General features: G+C 40.6%; 1 protein-coding gene across 5 annotated transcripts in view; it reads right to left on the bottom strand.

Moving 5' to 3' along the window:
• Positions 1–279: 279 nt before the first annotated feature.
• trak1a (trafficking protein, kinesin binding 1a) overlaps positions 280–20,884 on the bottom strand; it is a 32,784-nt gene continuing 12,179 nt past the window's right edge. For 3 of the 5 annotated variants that reach the window (XM_025004566.2, XM_017409996.3, XM_017409997.3), the window contains 14 exons: positions 12,963–13,039; positions 11,432–11,548; positions 11,153–11,253; positions 10,364–10,472; positions 9,865–9,943; positions 9,586–9,716; positions 9,416–9,490; positions 9,145–9,282; positions 8,935–9,011; positions 8,573–8,812; positions 8,124–8,452; positions 5,694–6,155; positions 4,482–4,584; positions 280–3,275 (listed from right to left, as the gene is read on the bottom strand). In XM_025004566.2, coding sequence (XP_024860334.1) covers positions 2,216–3,275; positions 4,482–4,584; positions 5,694–6,155; positions 8,124–8,452; positions 8,573–8,812; positions 8,935–9,011; positions 9,145–9,282; positions 9,416–9,490; positions 9,586–9,716; positions 9,865–9,943; positions 10,364–10,472; positions 11,153–11,253; positions 11,432–11,548; positions 12,963–13,013 — 3,072 coding nt within the window. In that variant the 5' untranslated portion in view covers positions 13,014–13,039 and the 3' untranslated portion in view covers positions 280–2,215. Of the gene's footprint in view, positions 3,276–4,232; positions 4,273–4,481; positions 4,585–5,693; positions 6,156–8,123; positions 8,453–8,572; positions 8,813–8,934; positions 9,012–9,144; positions 9,283–9,415; positions 9,491–9,585; positions 9,717–9,864; positions 9,944–10,363; positions 10,473–11,152; positions 11,254–11,431; positions 11,549–12,962; positions 13,040–16,611; positions 17,093–20,884 lie in introns of those variants that run through there. The other 2 variants (XM_017409995.3, XM_025004567.2) reach the window with 2 other exon arrangements.

The raw sequence follows: 20,884 nt of genomic DNA, 5'->3' as shown, positions 1-20,884 counted from the left end.
GACCTGTTCAGTAAGAATGATGCTAAATGTCAGTGTGACATTAATATAAACTAAACTGAAAACATCCTTCACTTAAAATTATGCAAGAAGAAGAAACGACACATTTTATCCACCACTCATTGGTCCGGGTTACTGAAGAACGCTGCTTGTTTTGATCAAGCAGGTTCCATCTGCACGATTTAAATCATTTGACCTTTGCTCACTTTTTAGACGCAGCCAAATGAGATTTGAGAAAAGCAGGTGGGTGAGAGGTTCTTAAACCAATTAGCATAAAAGGTCTTTTCTTTTCTTTTTAAATGTGTCGGTTCTGCGAGCCTGTGGATTTAACAGCTGAGTCAGAACTGCAGACACTGAAACAGACTCGGCTAAGGCAGAAATAGCCTTCAGCATCAGCCTAGCACAGATTTAAGCTCAGATTCTGGTGGTAAAACTAATGTTGGGATGTTTCAAATCATTCATGTTACGCTTATATTACAAAGTCTCATAGTTACAATTTTATCCAACGTGGAGTTGGTATATATAAGATAATGATTCTGCTACAGATTGAATTTGTGGGGACATAATGTGCACACTTAGAGTAAAATGAAAAACAATATTGACAAATGCTTTAACAGAGAACAATCATTCCTTGAAGAAATGCATATAGATCGTTACCTTGCTTGTTTTAAACAAAGATGTTGCACAATAATCTGTTATTGCTTGAAGTATGTTATGGGGATGAGTTTTGGCTACAAACACGTCAAATTTTAGCTCAGTGACTGTAAAATGTACTGATTTATAGCCATTTTTTTGTTTGCAAAGTTCAACTAGATGTAGCGGCCATCTTGAATCAGGTTGACTCCAAACGATAACCGGTCAGTGTCCATCTGGGAAAATTAAACCCTACATTCGTCATCGTCTTCAAACTCTCTTTACTGACTGGAAGAACATGTAAAGAGAAGAAACCTAATTTTGGGATCTCAGCAGGTCCGCAGTCACAGTGATCTAAGAGGTTTCTGCGCTCTGCTCCCATTTAACCCCAACATGCTTCCTGTTGGGTGTGAACCTCAGTCGGACAGAAACAAAGAGGCACCGACGTACATGTTGGTGACAACGTGTGGGCACATGAAGATGCAAACAGGACTTCTCACAACTAATCTCACTTACACCATTTCTATTGCATTCTGCATGAGAACAGGCAAACTAGGACATCACAACAAGTAACGAAACACAACAAATGCAACCCATGTTGCAACGAGATACAGTGTGTTTGTTTGTAGGCACATAAGAACATTCAGTCACAGCAGGAGGACGCTTTAAAGCCCCAATCTGGAGTATGTTTGAATGTACCATTGCAGAATTGAAATGGGGGGAAAATGGTTGATGGTAGAAAATAATCTTTAGTGCTGTTAGCACAGTGTTTGACTTTATAATATTAATTTCATTCCAGAGCCGAGTAATTCAAACACAAGAAACTAAGATCTTAAAATTGGTCCAATGATTGATGAAAACTAAACTCTGTTGGCTCAGCTTTTGACGTTCTTCTTGTTTTCGGCGTGTATGTAGAGCGAACACCAACGTCACATGACAAATAAAAGAGGTCTGTCGCCTGTTTGTACACACGTTTAAAGTTTCAAATGTGTTAAATTCAGAAACAAAAAGGCAAAAACTTTCATTTACAGGTACAGTGAGCAGTTTGAAATAAGGCTGTTTTTGGAAAATGGCTACCTGTGTGATCTCCAAACAATCTGTAGCCCTTGGAGCATGTTATGGGGATGGTGCTCAGCTACTACCACTCCAAATTTATAAAATTATGACAACATATAAGTTAAAGTTAATCTGCAGAACGTACACCAGACTGGAGCTTTAATATTTGATTATATGCCACAGTATATTGCACATACAGTACAATCATAATTAAAAAAAGACACAAACGAAGGCAGCATACTCCACCATCATTATTCTGGTCTGACAGTTTATAAAACAGGGTAACAACTTCAACCACTACGGATTTTCTTCATCACCGTCCCTTTTCTTTGACTTCTTGTTGCTCAGACTGTTTTGGAAAACGAGTATTTCAGTGAGTCTGTGGGTGGATTGTATCAGTCAGCTTTCAGGGACAGCAGCTGAGCAGGTAAATACTTTCATTGGACTGATAAATAATAAAGTAGTGTAGTAAAATGTGCGGGGCTGTGGGCTGGAATATGAGCTAATCTACAGGACAGACCTGTTCCTACTATGTCCTGGTTTCATCGTCGTCTTGTCTTCTTGAACCCCGCAGCCTACAATCTGCTCTGGTGCGTCTCTGTATTACAGTCTGCGGTGTGACGGCTTCCAGTGCGTTTAAAGTCTGGGGGATGTGTAAGGCCTTCCTAACCACAGAGTGGTTTGGTTGCACTTTGCCCTTTTCTGGTGTGTGTTCTGTTTCTTGTGTCTGGGAGGTTTGCATGGTATGTGGTATGAGTGTGCAGGGTGGGCCGCCTGGGTCTTTCATAGCCATGCTGGCCCCCACCATGGCCGGATAGCTTCGGTTCCTCCGCAGGCCTGTGTTTAAACCTGGAAGCCCCCCAGCCAGTGTGCTGTTCGCCATCCCCGGGGAGCCAAATGGGGCTAGCAGAGCGTTCCCAGAGGAGCCCGAGGCCGAGAGAGGGGATCGTGTGCGGAAACGTTTCAGCTTGTCCACAAGTCCGAGGTTTGTCATCTCGGTTTGGCTGTCGTCATCCACCGGGGCGACACGCTCTCGCTTCAAATCCCCCAACACTTCCCTCAGGATGGTGCGGGCTGGCTTAGATGCCAGGAAGGCATCGTGATACGGCGGGTCATCGCTGATGGGACTGAACTGAAACGCGGGACGCGCTGCGGTGGAGGAGGCAGATTTGGAGTGTGGTGAGCCGGGTGGGGTGGAGGGCTGTAGGAGGAGGCTGCTGGGCCGTTGCACCGGCTGTCTGACTTCACTCTCTTCCGGTCTGGCCGTGCACCTCTGCGCCTGGATCCTTCCGACGATCGTAGAAGTGCCGCCGGCGTCCAACGCTCGGTCCCAGCTGCACGGGTTGTACACAGAGGCAGAGATGCCCCGCTCCAGCAGGAGGCGCACGAGGCCCAGAGAGGTGCTGGTTGTCTTGGTAGAATCCCGCAGGTTGGTGGAGGACTCCCCCAGAGACAGGGAAAGGGAGAGGCGGCGTGGCGTGCAGCAGGGGGTGTAGGAAGGTGTGTGCGGCGCTGAGAAGGGCACGGGGGAGGGAGTGTGGCAGGGTGTGCCGATGCTAACGCTGCTCTGAGACGAGGCTACGATGGGGCTGCAGATAAAATAAAAACAGGAAGAAGGAGAGAGAGAAATGGAAAAAGAAGAAGAAGCAGTCATTGAGTGTTCATGAGAAATAAAAACAGCACAGGAACTCATACACTAACAACATGACACTTCAAAACAACAAAACTAAACAACTACAAACATCCTAACACCACCAAACCAAACATCAAACCATGCATGATTTTAAACTAAGACCATTTAGGTCATTGAGCAGTGAGTAAATGAGCTTGTTTCGCTGCCAGGATTATAGAAAAATAACACAAACACTACACAGTTTAACAGAAAATAAGTAGATTATTAAACTCGCTTCAAGGATAAAACACCAAGCACAGAGGTCAACAACTGCATGTCTTCATTCGGCAGACTCACCCACAAACCAGAAGTAATTACGTGACTAAGTAAAGCAGTCGTCAAAAATACGTGAACCAATTTGAATTTTTTATCTTCCTGCATGAATCTGTCCTAAACCTGTACCTGATCACTTCCTACCAACTGGCTCAAGGATTTGGCTTGGCCACATAGTTACATCTTGAATTAAAGTTGAGAACTGGATGTTTATACTTGTATTTTTCAACAGTAAGTTGTTTCTAAGGGTTATGTACAGTATATGATAGTTTGATTTAATCCTTGATGCAGTCTTAGCTTTAAGATACTGAGAGAAAAGGGTTAAAGCGAACCTCATGTTCAGGACTGTAACTATCAAAAACCAAGAACATTTTATTAAGACTAAAACAATATTTCTGCTTATACATACTGCTAGTATTTGTGGGTGCAGAGATGTCAGTTTTTGCCTCGGAGTTGCTCACACATTTCATGTAAGTGAGTTAGAGTTAAAGTCCAGAGGTTATTCTGGTTCACACAAACCCAGAGCCTTTAAATATGCACTACCATGCACTTTCTTGCCCATCTGCACTCAGTGGGTCTGCTCTACTTCAGTCATAACAACCATATGATACAAGTCCAGCTCTTCTTCCTCATCACATATCCTGCCAAACCAAAACCACAGCAGGGACAGAATCAGATGTGAGCCATGTTCTGTGACATGGAAATCAGTTTTAAAAGGAAATGCAAGAAAAGATTTCTTCCACTGTTAGCATTCTGTGGATATTTACGCTTAAAACCCAGTAAAAGTGTCAACTGCTGCTGCAGTTTTTCTCTTCCTCTCTAATAAATATAAGGGTAACTCAAGTGTTACCTGGGGGAAACAGAGGTCAGCTGATCAGACGGGTGGAGGATCCTGCAGGTGGTGAAGGTGTACGTGGAGCTGGTCTGGGACAAACATTTCCCTGGGAAATGAACTGGGTGAAAAAGGTCATGGAGAGGAGAAATAATAGAAGAAAAAAATGTTATTATTGACACAAAATACATTAAAAACTACTCTCAAAAACTCTCAAAGATAAAGTGCAGAAAAACAGATCACGGTCAGCGTTTAGGCCCCAAGAAAACGCAATCTTAAATTAGCCCCCAGGGTCAGTTTTCTGTCTGGTTCATGAAGTGCAAACATGTAGATTCCAGCAGACAAAACTGATCTCCTGAATATAAATCAAAGGTAATTTCAGAAATGAAAGACATTTACCTAAATGGCCCTAAAGCAGAATGAAAAATTAAAGAATGAATGAAAAGACTTAACTGAATATGCCCAAAGCAGAAAGGAAATGTTTTATAATAAAATAGTATTTTTAAGAGTTTTGATTACTCTGAGCTACATGTTATGGAATGTAACAGATATGAGCATGCTTTAATTATGAAAAAGTTATGTTTGCACACAAAAGTGACCGACTGTAGTCCAGCAGCTTTGGACGTCACACACCCATGTGACTCGAACAGCTGCACTAACACCATCTGATACAGCCTCGTACGCAAAAACGTGAACATAAACTGGACAACAGCCATGATATTTCTGCTTCTCTGCACTATTACTGTAAGAATAACCCTTTTTAAAAATTATTTTCAAGGTGAAATGAAAATGAGAGTGCGTGAGCGTTACTGACTTCAGAGGTTAGGGTTGAAATGAGGACAAAGATGGGTTGAAATGTTTAAAGTGTGAGTGGCTAAAAGAAAAGCAAAGTGTGACATAAGCAGGAAGTGAGAAGAAGGATGAAGTAAATAAAAGAAAAACAAAAATAAAAGTACTCTGTCTGGGTCCTGATGGCTGCGTGGACTGCTCCTGGGATGCGTGAGCGGGTTTGCTGGTGAGCGCACATGCATGGGATCATGCAGGAAAGGGGGGAGGGACACATTATGGAGGTGAGATGTCCAGCGAACGCTTCCCCTCATCTCTCACCCCACCTCACCCCAACCCTCCTTCCTGTTCTTCACATTCGCCCAACCTTTCTCCCCCATGCTCCGGATTAAAATGAGGCCTTTGAGGACAGATGCTGTGACTCCTGCTAAGAGGCTCCCTCACCAGGCATGTGGTCCACAGCGGCGGGCTGCAGGGCTTGGAGCTCCTTCGGGTCCATGTGCCAGTTGATCTCTGAAGAGGAAGGGACAGGAGAAGGAGAGGATAAACTGAAGAGGGGCATGTTGCCAGCACGTCCATCTTTTCCTTCCACTGCCTCTCTAGCACCGCAGATTGCTCCATTGAGTCGTTCTGGTTGGCTGCTGGCCTCAGCGTGGGGCATTTTGTTGCAGCCGACAGATGAAATAGAGGTAGAGTGAAGCAGGCTGATTGAAGCGGAGCTGCTAAATGAGTCACATGACACTTCGTCCTCCTCGGGTTGGTCCAGTTGCCAGCCGTCTTCCCGTTCCTGCTCCTGCTCGTGAGCTAAAGTGCGAAAGCCCTTGGTGACCACACCGGGCCGGTGATCCAGCAGAGCCCCCATATGGGGCTGAGCCAACTGCTGCCATGCATGGAGTGTAGCAGAGCCTAACAGGGACAGAAAAAGCCTCAAGTTAGATGTTTTTATGGCAATGAAAATGGCTGTTTCTGCTATTTTTTACTTCATGTCTTAAGAAACATGAAGCTCCCCAAATATGACAGGGTGAGGTCTCGATTTTAACCATGTATGAAAAATGTTTGATAACTTACGATGCATAAAATACAGTGACACTGTGGTGAAGACGGTAGTGAAAACAATGAAGATTTTCAGCTTTTTGCACTTATTAATGCACGTTTGTGGCAGTTCTTCAAAGTGTGACTTACTTTTTTCAACTTTGCACAATCAGCCTGAATCAGATCAGTTTCTGAGGACTGATTACCTTTGTAAACTCTTTTACCTTGAAATCATGCTGCATTAAAGGCACTGCTTTAAGGGTGTTATTTCTTTTAAAGGAAGGCTGTTGGCACGTTTCAAAACAAAAGCACTAAAGCCCTTTTTTGATTGTAAACACATGCACAGTAAACGTGATCGACAAAATATCTCATGACACAGGAGTCATCTATTTTGACGACATGTCATTTCATGGCAATATTTCTCTATTATTATTATTTTTTTGCGCTCTTTTGACCTGGTATGTTTTAGTGAAGGGGTTTTTTCTCATGATGAGAACTTGTCGATGAAATAACTCAAAACAAACACCAAAACAAAAAAGATAAAAGGAAAGGTAAGAACATTAGTAAGATTTTATTTAAGAGATCAAGAACAAAAAGGATAGAATTTGAACAGAAAATGAAGGAAAGTGCATGAATGAAGAAACGGAAACACCAACAAAGGAGAAGTGACCGGAGGAGACAGAACATACAGTTGTTGGACTCAGAAAAGTCAAAATAAAGAAAGATTACTTTTAAAACCAGCAATGTGTGACCATGTGTCATAAATTAATGAAGCCAATAAAGAGATCTGAAACAACTCTGAGTGGGATAAACACCCTACGTTCTTTCTTTTAGTCAAATCAGCTTTCTGAAAACTCTAGATTTCTTGTCCTCACGTGTCTGTCTTTCTCATTTTCTCATTAAATGATATTTTTTAGATACATACATTACCAATGTCAGTGGTTGTAATTAAAGCTCTGAGCACTAGGTGGAAACACAAAACAGTAAATAAAAACTATTTTCTCTCCAAGTAGATGAACTTATGGAAAAGTTATATTGAACTTAACATTTAACAACATCAGCTCTACAGCTGTTTATCATGGATATAGAGGAAAAATACTGGGGTTTTTTTCATTACAGTTGCTACGAACATTATTATTACAGACAGTCCATTATGATATAGAATAAAACAGCTACTACTGCTGTATATACATACAATTTCATCCTCTATTCAAAATAACTAACTTAAAAAAAACTTGCTGACATTCTGTGAAGCATTTCAATCTAACACATAAGCATTTTATGTTGAATCTGTTCATGGTTTGGTATGATATTAAGTTTTCATTTGCAAAATCAAAATAATATTTCTGCTTTCAAAAAGTTGAGACCACATGTTAAGATTCATAAGTTTCTTGTCGGTGTAGTAGCACTGCTACACAGACGGCTGCTGTCTGGTATTTTATAGCTCAAACCAGCAGCGTGGCTGTGTGTGTCGAAAATAAAAGGAGTGCTGAAGATTTAAACCTACTTCCTGTTGTTCTAATGGTTTTAGCAGCCCTCTGCTGAGAGCAAGTGGAGCTCTAAGGGAAGGCTGAGAACTCGACAGGCTGCGAAGCTCCAACAAACTGGAGCTCCTCCGCAGCCTGTTAATATCCGGAGAGGCCCTCAGAAAGATTTTGGACTGACGGGGTTTCTGAAAAATCAGATACTGACTCTGCTGCTGACCGGCTGGACAAAACTGGGCATCCTTCTTAAGGATGCTTTGAAAAGAATGATTGGATTTCTGTTTTAGTGTCTGGTTCTCATTTTTTTTTTCATCATGACGAGGATTTGCAGACTTGCTGGTCTGAAAAGAATAATCACCTTCTAGCGGCTTTACAATCTGCAGCTTGTCCGGCAGGTAGGACCTGGCTGTGATCGAGTATCCCGACCAGACGCTTGCGAAGGAGGGGTGCGAGCACAGCGACAACAGGCTCTCTGTCGGGGTGCCCGACCCTCCGCTTCCCTCCCCACCTTCCTTCTCCTCCTCTTTTGCCAGGTAGGCCAGCTTTCTTTCCCTCTCTTCCTCGAAGAAACGCTTTTCAGAGAGGTAGTTGTCACGGCGGAGGGAGAGGCGGCGCAGGGCTGCCTCCAGGTCCCTGCTGCCCGGGGTTCCTGGGGTACCAGGGGGGCGCTTGTTAGAGTCCTCTGAGCTAGAGAGACAGACAGCGGAAGAAGGAAAAGAGAATAAGAAAACCAAACAACAACTTAAGGTATTAATGAATAATGTGATGTTGTTGTTAGTTTTTTTGTTGGCAGGAGATCGCCTGTACCCATCATCCGGACTCTCCAGGATGCTGCTCGTTCTGTTGTCTAGGATGATCCCACTTCCTGTTTCACTCCCATAAATGGAGTTGGAGCGAGGCGTGGCCACCCTGCTGGAGCGCCCTGAGGTGAAGCATGAGGTCTGATTGGAGCCTGGGATGTTGAGAGGGGAGGGGGCGGCGGAGGAACGCTGCTGACGCATCAGGTTCAGGTTTTTCACCGTCTGGAACACGCGCTTCGGGTGCAGTCTGAACAAACATAAGCAGTGACCACATAAATAAAGAACTAAAGGGAAAATAATGATGAGATGTGATTTTTTTGATTTTCCAATTATTTCTTTTTAAACATAGATTAAAGAAAGTGCATGTACCTTTGTTCTTCTACATCTGGATCATCCATTTGAAGCTCCTTCCTCATGGTGCCTTCTATTTCTGCTGCCAGAGAGTCCTGAGAAGAGAGGTAATGCAATTTAGTCTGCTGCTGTTGAACCAGCACCCTGGATGAGCTGTGGTTCTGTCAGCCTCTAATGTAATAAAACCATTCCGTGCACAGAGATGAAGAACTATGTGACAACACGGACCATGGGGAACAGGCCCAGAGAATGGAAGCGCCTCGGGTTGCTGAGTGGAAGAGTTTTATTCCTCAGGTTCTTCAGCTCCTCCTGAGCTTCGTGGAGCATCTCCATACATTCTGCATACTTGTCCTGCAGCTCCTGCAGCTAAACAGGCAGAATGGAAAGAAGAGAATTCACCCCTTTGCATTTATGATGGAGGTTGCATACTTTCTTCTTAAACACAGAAAGCTGCTCAAACGATGCAGCCATGAAGTCACAGTTTGTAGGTTTGCCTTACCTCAGCAGTGAGTTGTCTCTGCGCGTCCTTGGCTGCACCCAAATGCTGCGTCAGCTCTTCGTTCTCCACAGAATACTAAACAGCAAGGACAACATAGCTGTTGGCAATTCTTTCGTTTAAAGTATTCAGCGTTTGATAAGTTTTTGGCAGAGACACCGGGGCTTTCGTACAAGCTTGGCCTTCTTCTGCAGGTCTACTATCTGAGAGAGGAGGTGTGTGATTTCCTCCTGCTGCCTGGAAGCATCTTCAGACTTTCTGGACAGCTCTTCTGCCAGAGAGGAAATCTGCAGGTTGGCATCACCTGCAGACAACAGCAGGCGTTAATGCAAAGGCAAAACTGCTGACAGTCGTTATGCTTACAGATATTTTAAAGATAAAAAAAAACAAGTGGCTAACATTAAAAAGAAAAATGGGCAAAATCGGAAGAGCCCAATGGTTCAAACACTCACGCAGCTCTTTGACGCAGTCATTGACAAGCTGCTGCTCTTTCTCCTCGTATGAGATAGTTTCTGTCTCCAAATGAGTCGCCTGGAAAAATATAATCACTTTATCAATAAAACACAGTCAACATGATTAGCCTCATGAATAACTTCTGATCACTGTAAATAAGGTCATGCTTAGACTGCAATATTTTCTTTCTGCTAACTGGCTTACTAAAACAGACTGAAACAGGAGTTCCAACGTGATCACCTGGCAAAATTAGATATTAACAGGAAGTTTTCTTGTCTTAGTTTTTTGATTTAACCTTCTAAGACCTGAATTTATGCATGGTATGTATTTTTAATTTGATTTGTCTTTGCTATTTGGGCTGATTGGTACCTGATGTGAATCAAGTGCAAAGCAAAATGTGATGTCCACATATGCGGATGCCAGGTCCTAGGAGGTTAAATCATGTCATTTATACACATATATTCTCAGCAGCTTCTGTGTGTGTGTGTGTGGTTGTACCGCAGATCGCAGGGATTTGTTTTCTTCTTCCAAATCTTTGAGTTTTTTTTGCAAGGAGTCCAGGGGGAAACATGTTGGAGCCGCCACATTCGGTTCACTGGGACGCACGCTGTAAACGCAACATGTGTGAGCTGAGCTTTATTTTACTTTACTTCACTTTTATTTGATCTTTGTTGATAGAAGCTTTTAAAAAAAAGATGAACAAAAAAACATCTTTCTTAAAAAAGGTTAAATTTTATAATCAGTTGTAGATTGTTTAGTGTAAAGACATTTAGTTATTGCCTGTCGCTGTGTGAGGTGGGTGATCATGTAAGTGTTTCTGTGTGTGTGTGTTTGTGTGCGTGCACAGGTGTTTTCTTGTCCATCAACAAAATATCTCGTGAACCAGAGGCTAAAGTTTAATAAAACTTTCAGTGAGTAATCATTGAATGAACATTTACTGCTCGTTCAATTTTAGAGTTAACCCAAATCAAGATGGCTGCAAATCAACCTTAGCAAACAAAAAATGGCTATAATTTAGTCATTTTTACAGAGGTTGAGCTAAGATTTGGTGTGGTCATAGCTGAGAGTCATCCACAACACTCAGTCTGCTAACAGATTGTGCAAGATCTGTGTTTAAAACTCTGGCATGCAGAGTGGAGGGCGACGTGAATTTTTCAAGGAATGGTAAACCTTTCTTAGTTTTCTGGTTTGACTTGAACTTTGCTGTTCTACTGGTCTGTACAGAATTTGGTCGGGATTGAAAGCATTAAAAGAGCAACGAGAAGAGCAGAATGGAAGGAGTCTTACGGTGTGGAGGTGTTCGACTCCCCCTCACTCTCCTCAGCAGCACTGGTGTAAAACTGCAACAGCTCATCTTTCATGGACAGGTCATGACGCAGCTGAGACACCTGCATGTGCAAAAATAGAAAAGGAACATTGTTTTGCTTCTAGTTTTGCAAAACACCTGCAAGAGACTGCACATAAAAAAACATCTACTCTGCATATTTTACATTTACGGGCTGTTCTTAACAGTTTGACCTTTGAACTCCAGCAATAATAGAAACCCTCAGACACTGTTGTTGGTACCTCCTCTCTTATGTGCTCAATCTGCTCCTCCAGTAGTTCATTCCTGTCACTCAGAACTTTGTTCTTCTTCAACAGGGACTGTCCGATGCGAGCTGCTAGCTCCAAGTCGCGCTCTTTCTGCACAAAAACAAGCAAACTGTTATCACAAGAATAACTCCTTTATTTTTTTTTTTTTTTTTTACTGATACCACTCCTATGTTTAGACAGACTAAAAGTTTGCAGTTTTTTTACTGAGCTGAGATTTCCACTGAATCAGCTGCATGTTTCATAAACAGCAATAAAAATCACCTGATTTTTTTTTTAAACTAAAAGAACAAAGTAAATTAGTCTTGCAGCAGAAAAAAGCGCATCCAGTTTAAAATGTTAAGCAGGATTAAAATGTAAGAAGAAAATTAAAAATGGAGACAGAACCATGTCACAAACGCATCACAACCTGCTATTGTTCGTAAAGGAACATTTCTGTTGTGCAAGCATGAAGAAACTGACTCGTGCAATAAAAAGCTCCCATTAGTCAACACTGAACTACAATTAAAGACGTGTTAACCTCTGGAAACTGGGCTGAGGCAGATTACAGTAAATACCATGCTCTATATGGCAGTAGAGAATTTCGAAAAAACAAAGCTACAATCTACATTACACATTTTTACAGTGGGTTGCAAAGATATTCACAAGTATTCATAAGTTTTCTATTTTGTTCCCTTAACATGTGGAATTAGTCAGATTTTTAATTTGAGTAAAAATTCTACAACAATACTTAAATAAATGAAGTTTAATGGGGTCCAACAATCTTTACATGAAACCAGAGGTTCTCAGTTGGACTGAGGTCTAGGCTTTGACTGGACCATTACAGGACTTTTATCTGGAGTGTTGCTTCAGCGGTGCGTTCAGGGTCACCATCCTGCTGGAAGGTGAAGCTTGGTTCCAGTCACAAATCCCTGAAAGACTCAAACAGGTTTCCCCTGAAGAATTCCTCTGTTTCTTTGCTCCATCCATCTTTCCTTTAACTCTGACCAGTTTCCTGGTCCCTGCTGATGAACCCCCCCACACACAGCATGATGCTTTCACTACCATGCTTCACTGCAGGGATGGCGTTTTCAGAATGATGAGAGGTGGTAGATTTGCCTCAGATGTGGTGAAGTTTGGTCTCATCTGACTATGGCTCCTTCTTCCACATGTTTGAGGAAGAAATTTCAATCATTCCACCTTTTTTTTCTTTAAAATAAATAGTTTTTTTTTCCCTGTCTACATTTTCAAGAAATGTCAGAGTGCTGTGTTTAGACAACAGCTCCATGGATGTCTGACTGTCAAAGCTCATGGTTCATTTAGCAGTGTTTCTATTTTCTGACTCTCAGGTCTCATGATGTCCAGACTTCCAGACTATCAGATACTGAGCAGCTGAAGAAGAGCTTTAGTACTGCAGCGGGGTTAAACAACCTTCTTTCACCTTGACAGGAAACCTTACATTTTAAACAATCACTGTAATGTTTAAAATGTTCATCTCAACAGACTTTAGTCCTCTGTGTGCTCTAACCTCTTCCAGCAGTCGAGTGACAGCGTCAATGTCACTGTAGGTCTTCGTCATCTGGCCCACTCTGTCAGCACACAGCACTGCCAGGGAGACAGAAAAACAGGTTGTAAATATGGGTCGATGCAACATTTTTAAAGGTGGATTGATGAATAACTGGTACAGTCTGTAATGCCTCAAAATATTAAGCACAAAAGGTTTTCCTAATCCACAGTCTAATAAAAGGTGGACAAACTGTTGGGTGACTTGATGCCCAGTTTCTTGGCTCATTACCTCGACCCCTAGCCATCCACCAAAGAAAAAGAAAATTACAATTGTAAAAGTAATTACAGCACATGTCAGAAGAGATGACGGAGCTAATGCGCAGCACGATTAGGAAAGATGTTCCTGCATTTACCTGTACACATATAAATGGGAAGAGTAGCTTGAGCTGTCCGAGAACAAACTGCACATTATGTAATTTTTGCATAACACACAACAAATAGACGCGTTGGATGCAATGTGCATGACTGACAAAGAGTCAGCATTCACCGTTCCCCCGGTTATCTCCTTTGCACTTCACCGGAATCATATCATGTTTCTGTAGAACACCCACATTACGAATGTACACACCCTGGAAAAATGACCGTATTCAGCCTGCTGCTCTCTAGCCTGCCTGGTGATTCAGAGAAGATAGGCTCTTACAGACATGTGAAGAGCCACATCCCAGCTCTGATAGCTCAATGTGAACTACTTTAATCCTCAGACTTTAAAAAAACTCACGTCTCAGAGCATGGTGACAGTTGAATACAACTGAACTATACTGTCTGCTTATTGACAATGATGCGTTTCCTAACACTGATTTTCACGACTTTTATGCAACTATTAATATGCAACCAGACCTTAGTTAATATTTTTACAGGTCTAATCTTTTTATGCTACTCATGAGTAATCTTTATCATAGATAAGAATATTTCTTGATACTTTTTCTTAAAAACCAAAATAATTAGATTATTTCAAACTACACAGAGTTTTTTTTTTCATTAAAATAAACTTTATGGAAGGAACATACAAAATAAAGCCGAACCTGAGTCCTCAAAGAATGCAAACATAGTTGGCCATGCAAAGCACATATTTCCCTATCTTCACTGATACAAACAGTGTCTGAATGCTGGAAACAAGAGGCAGGAGACGGCCTCAGCTGGATACGTGTTAGTTAACTATATTTTCCACCATCCTTATGTATTGGTGAATGGTATTTACAAGCCATTCTATAAATAAGCCTCCATTCCACTGAGAGAGACATTTTGTTTTGTTTTTTTAGTTAAGGGACGTTTGTGGTTTATTTTCACCCTCAGATTTCCAGGCTGTGACAGGACTGGATCAGTTTCAGCTGTTATCAATGCAACCATCTATTAGAGAGCCCCGTAAGATGCTGCACTCATGTATTTGGCTCTGTTAGGCTGCATTTACTGTAGACACAGAGGCATTTTGACTGTGACATCGGTGTGCAATCACTGATGAAGCTGCTGCTGCACAAAAACTCAGCAAGTACATTTTCCCTCACCAACATTTTAACATGTTAGCATTCTGGCATCCTACATAGTACCCAACGACCCTGATTTTGCAGTATTTTCCTTTAAATTTAATTGGTCTTTTCACTAGTTGACAGAATTGTCTACGCAGCTGTGTTAAGAAGTTAATATCACTCAGTTTAAAAATTGTTACACATTTCTCTGCGTATCATTATAAGGTGCTCTTTGGACAATCATAACAAATTTCAATGAATCCAGTTATTGATAAAGTTTTTCAGTCTGCACATAAGGTGGTGCACTGACAGAGCAGAAATAAAGCTCCACTATTATCATGGCTTCAAACAATTACTGGGATACAGATTCATACTAATTTTTGTTTCTGTTTTTTTTTTTTGCCAAAGTGACAGTTTAGATCTTTTTAAAAGGGGTTTTGTAAAAAAAACATTAATATTTTACTTGTTGAAGTAGCTCTTTGAACAACCTCAATCTGAAGGGCTTCATTTTTACAGGATTGATGAGCTAAAGGCTAGTCTGAGCAGGGCTAAGACCAATGTAGGTTGCTGCTGTATTGAAACAACTGAAATCTAAATAAAATTCATAGCGGTTTATGCAAATGCTATTTTATAAACTTCTACATAATAATCAGTTTTGCATAGATAGATATTTACATAGAACTGTGTTATTTGCAAGCACAAACAGTGGCAGCAGCAGCAGGCTGTAGCACTTCCGGTGCAGCCTGAGGCCCTTCCAGCAGGAATATCACAACATTTCTGCTGGAATAACAGTATAATGCAAAAGTGACAGTGGCGTAAAAGTTAATAAAACAGCATTCACGTGTACTGGTACAAACTTGTGGAGAGTGGATCCAGTCGATGGTTCAATTCAAGCTTTTCTGCTATAAAATTCAATGGTTATTTGCAAACCCAATGAGCTGCTGCTGCATCAGCATACACACATGTGGACAGCAAACCACAACATTTGTATATCTATGCTAGGCCAATTATGGGGTTGTGAACTTGATAGCACAAGGTGCAGTCTGTTTGCCTGGCATACTTTCTATTTGTGTACGTGCTTCCAATCAAAGAACTTCTTGGCCTATTTCCATGGTAACACTCCACCCAAAATGACTAAGGTTTAACATGCAGACAGTTTAGTTTCTACGCCAGGAGGAAGTATCATCTATTTTACCAATAAACAGCTTTAATACACTAGGGTGACAATTGAGCACTGAACACAGAAAGGAGAATAACTCTGATTAGAGGAGGCAAATGTAAATTAGATGACGTTATAATGAGGAGAAACCTAAGAAGGAGCAGGTAACATAAGACACACTCTCCCACACACACACACACCCTCACTCTCCATCTTCTTTTATGTGCCAGACAAAGCAGAGGAAACACACTATTGTTTTATTCAGAAGTATTCCTGTAGCCCATAAAAGGTTGAGCTGCCAAGTATTTGAATCTGACCTGTAATTATAATTGAAGGTATGCAATTCAGCTAAAAGCGGGTTTCTATCAGTGTTGTTTGCAAGGGGTTGAATGGGTTTGCAGCTGCAGACAATCTACTGGCTCCAATAATAAGTAATAGAGTGCACAAGGAAACAAACTCTACGACAACACAAGGAAAGAAAGTCTTGTTATTTTAATCAATATCCCAAGCAAAGTCTTTGTGAGACTGTTAAAATGTAACAAAAGTGGGATTCACTGAGCACCATTTCCTGAGTTAATATGCATCTTAACTGCTACAATAAAACATATTCACATCTCAGTAACATCTAAGTCTCATGCTCCGTCTCTAACACTAACGTCAAACATCTCTCTAATCTGTTGTTCTTTTGCAGGTTTTAGAAAAAGGCAAAAACAAAATTACATCAACATTTAATACACAAATCTGAAGTGACAACTTAGCAAAAGAAGCCGGCTCCATTACCCTCTAAAAGAGCTGCATAAGTTTGCATAAATGTACTCTTAGAATTCAGAAATATTCCAATTATTTGAGTCCTAATTCCTCTGAACAAGAAGACCAAACAGAGTCACACATTATCGACAGCCTTGCAGCTAGAGACAACAAATGTGTATCTCACAGAAGCCAAATAAGGACAAAACAAAGATAGTGGCCTAAATTTGAACGACAATTACCTTCACACAGATCTTGTTGCTCTTTATCCATTTCTTTTTTCTCTTCCTCCTGTTTGTACCTTCCATGCCTGGAGAAAATAGCAAGTTCCTCCTCCTCCTCTTCTTCTTCTTCTTCTTCTTCCTCTTGCTCTGCGCTCTCATTAGTAGGCAAACAAATGTATTCCTCATCCTCATGTGGCTGATTGGAGAATTCCAGCTCGTTCTCAGAGTCAAACAGGTGGAGTGCCATCTTCTCCCCCCCGGCACTACGGCTAACCAGTGAACCACAAAGCCCATGGGAGCAAATCCATGCCTCCTACCTGCTCTAAGTGCATTTGTAAAGGTGCAAGGTCTCGTCAGTAACTCCCTGATATGTGTGGTTAGATTGAAAAAAACAACAAGCAAGTTTGCTGCCAGAAGGAAGTGAGTTTATATTCGTCTCTAACCACTCCTCTGCAAAGAACTGGAAAATCCTGTGTGTTTGTATCTGTCAAGCTGTATCAGCTGCATGGAATATGTCCCCTGTGGCAACTTGGTGAGACTATCAGACCGCTGGACAGCTCCTCCTCTTTTCCCTGACTGATCAGTGAATGGCCTACTCTACTTTGCCACAGGGGACACAGGGGCATGCAAATTGTTAACAATTTCTTTTTAAGGTTAGAAAACGTGACTAAACCAGATTTAATCAAAAAAAAAATACAGGGATTTCATACCCATAATTTTATTCATAACCTTGCCATCCTCAACTATTTCACTGAGTCAGTGTTTCTTTTTTTTAAATGCAGGGGTTAAGTCTTGCAACTACAGGAGAGAAATGAGAGCAGCGAGCTTCGGTTTCTTCCACAAGCCTCGAGAGCAAAGAAAAGTAATTTTATGACCCCTCTCAAATGACAACAACTTGGTACAGTCCTGCTCAGCCTCTATGGTGACACCAGGGCAGAGCAAACAGTAACATTCAACCACCTGTTCCCAGGGTGTGGCCAAACACTGACACGCTCACAGGTGAATGCTTTACATATATTCAACCAACAGACAGGTTTATCTAGTGATAATCATGAATTAAAAAAAGAAAAGTGATGTTTGAAATGAACAGCTCAAACTTGTTTTTCTGTCTACCTCTAATAACATACCTTGGAGACTAAAGAGTGCTTTTTCTTTCAGGTCTTGCTAAGTGTTTTTAATCACACCCCAATGGCCGCTGCGCCTCAGCCTGGTTCTTCCAGTTTTCTTTCTTTCTGCCCTCTGCCAGTGCTGCTGGCTCAAGAGGTGAATGATTCTTTCTGCAAAGCACTCTCAGGTTTTTGTGTAAAGTGTCCAGACATTACAAATAAAGACATTATTCTTCACAACATGTTATTTCATATTATTTATAATATTAGAACCCTTAAAGCCAGGGGCTACTAAAAGACAGATCCAGCTCAAAAAAATCTCTAAGACAATAAATACTCACAATAAATGTAGTCCTACAAACTTAAAGATTAACATGAGAGTTCAGAGTTTTTCAGGTAGAGTTTTGTAAAAAGGTGATGAACAATTAACATCTTACTTAAACAACCTCAGATTGGAAAAACAGAATTTAATTCTGACAAGCTACTGGGTAATCTGAGACCAAAGTGGATTGCTCCCATCTTAAAACAACTCCCATTTCTAAACTTTTACAGGAATTCATGTGAATGCTATTTTATAACCTGTGTGTCATTGTCGGTTTGACATTATTAACATTAGCTTGTCATCTTTAAATTAAGACACGTTTAACAAACTGCTCATGGTGGTAAACATTCAAAGAAATTATGTCAAACTTCTAGATCAGTTCATTGAAGGCAAGCTCTTTGTTGACTAAAAAGCAGAGCTGCATTTTATTGTATCATATAAGTTCAACATTTAGTATGGGAGTCCACCATTTGGTTTCATAACTTAAGCTTGTAACCTTTATCCCGTCATTTAGTGGTTCAGTTGAGTGATTAAATATAAATAACCTATGCACTCCCTGTTAGAGCTCTGACAAAGAAATCAATAATCAACCATCTTGAGTGCCTCACCATTTTGTGTTAAAGGTTTGTAAAAATTGCTTTTTATTCTGGTGCACTTTAAGGTTTTGAGTTGTGTAAAAAGGATAAAACGTTAAGGATTCTGGTATATAAAGGAGGTACACTGTAATCCCGTTTCAGCTGGATTTAATTGTAACTCTGAAAATCTAAAACTAAATTGTTCAGGTTTCTCTACAGTGACAGAGAGAAAAAAGTCACTGTAACTGGTCAAATTTGTCATTTAACTATCAGTTAAAACAAAAATGGTTTTAATTATAGTTCTTGAAGAAAAAATCCAAATCAGCTGAAACTGAAACCAGTCCAGAAATATGCAGACGGTGCATTTCTACCAAAAATCATCTTAAATTTGCCCACATAAGCAGCAGTTCTTAATGTTACATCTTAAAAACTAAAACAAAACCCAAAGAAGTGGATCATAAAAAAAAAGCACCATTTCACTGATAACTTCAATCGCTGTGATGTGTTGCTCTCCCAACTTGAACAGGTCTAACGCAGGGCACGTGAGATGTCTAAGCTTGTCATCTTGTAAAAAAGGGGGCACAATAACTCTCCTTTAAAAGAATAAAGAATTTATGTAGTTTAAAACATTTTCAACCAAACTTTAAAATATACCACCCCAATTCTGTGAAAGTTGTGTAAAACATAACTAAAAACGGAATAAAAAATGTCTTGTAAATCTCATAATCTCGTAAACATAGTTCTGTTCCAACTTTTTAAAAATGCGCTGCTGCCATTAAATATAAAATTATTCTTTTCTAAATATGGTACAAGGTTTTAGTTTAAACATTTGATATGTCTGTAGTATCCCATTGAGAAAAAATATGGGTTCATGAAATTTGCAAATCATGCATTGTGGGTTTTTTTATATTTTACTCAACACCCCAGCTTTTTTGGAAATTGGTTGTACTTTCAAAGCTTTCTGATTTTTTTCACGCCTAAAAGAAAAGAAAAAAAGGGAAACAGTCATTTGCAATTTTTGACTTCAAATGTCCATCTCTGCTGAACTACAGAGGCCTGTGAGGTTCAGCCCTTCATAAATGATTATGGAAGACAAGACAGAAGATTTTCTGCTCATTAGTCGCTGCTGAAGTGTTACAGTTCCTGTAATTGGCCTAGAAAACTGATTCCAGCTCAGGACGGTCCTGTATGCTTGGGCAGCTCCAGTCAAAAGTCCTAAGCAATGCTGTAGACAACAAAAGAGTTCTGGGCAAACACCACTCAGTGCTTTGGTGTAGTGCTTTTTGTCTTTCCACATTGCTTTTCTGGTCACATTCACCATTCAGTCTACTTCTTTTATCTTGTTTTGGTGAACCATTTTAAATGCCTGATCTGTTTCTTTTGAAACATTTCCACAATATCTTTAAAGTGCCTAAATGTTTGACACAGAAACTAATTATATGTATAAAAACCCCAACTGAAATTACTAGATTATGCTACTTACAACAAGGGGAGACTATTTTTCTTTGAGATATCAACTGCAGATTTATTACTAAAAGAGCAGAGAGAGCTAACACTGATAAAGCTAATTAAATATTGTTTGAAAACTATTATTTGGAAAAAAAAGTCCTCTCATTCCACATATTGTCAAGAAGAATAGATTAGATTAGCTTCATCCTTAGTACATTCTTTGCCTGAGTCCTGTTTGGATCTGTTCATTTGGTCCATTTGCTTTGAAGGCTTCTAAAAAGCGATATCCATCAACGGAAGTTGCCTTTAACAAAAGTGACTTGGAGAGTCATGCAAATCATTAGGCTAAATATAAGCCAACCTACTTCCTCTTCCCCTCCCTGCACGTCTCAGACTAAAGCCAGCAGCTGGCTATTTCTGCCTCCACAAAGAGATTTATCAAAGATTATCCCTCCTCTCACTGGACAACATGTGTGCCAAAAAAATCCAATAACCAATGACTAGAAATCCCACATCTGCCACAGTTGAATAATATGACCTTTATTTAAGTTGTGTAGCTCTCATTGGAGAGGTGCTGAGCTGCCTCAAACTGTTATGTAAGAATTTTTACAGAACATCCCCAAAACACATGTCCGATGTGGTACATTAACGTGCAGTCACATCACACTTTCTATTTTCATCCAACAGACCGTCACATTAGCTTTGTAATTTGATCGCAGTGGATAAAAATACACCAAATTTGCACAGACAGACCTGTGTGCAGTCAAATAAAAAGCCTTTGTTGCAGGTGACAGAAGTAAAACGACTACACATCATGTCATATTATGAACCCAAGGCCG

This window comes from Kryptolebias marmoratus, linkage group LG16 (genome assembly GCF_001649575.2).
Source record: "Kryptolebias marmoratus isolate JLee-2015 linkage group LG16, ASM164957v2, whole genome shotgun sequence".
In the NCBI taxonomy this organism is placed as follows: domain Eukaryota; kingdom Metazoa; phylum Chordata; class Actinopteri; order Cyprinodontiformes; family Rivulidae; genus Kryptolebias; species Kryptolebias marmoratus.
Note: the sequence above shows the minus strand (reverse complement) of the source record. Positions and strands in the feature narration are given on the sequence as shown.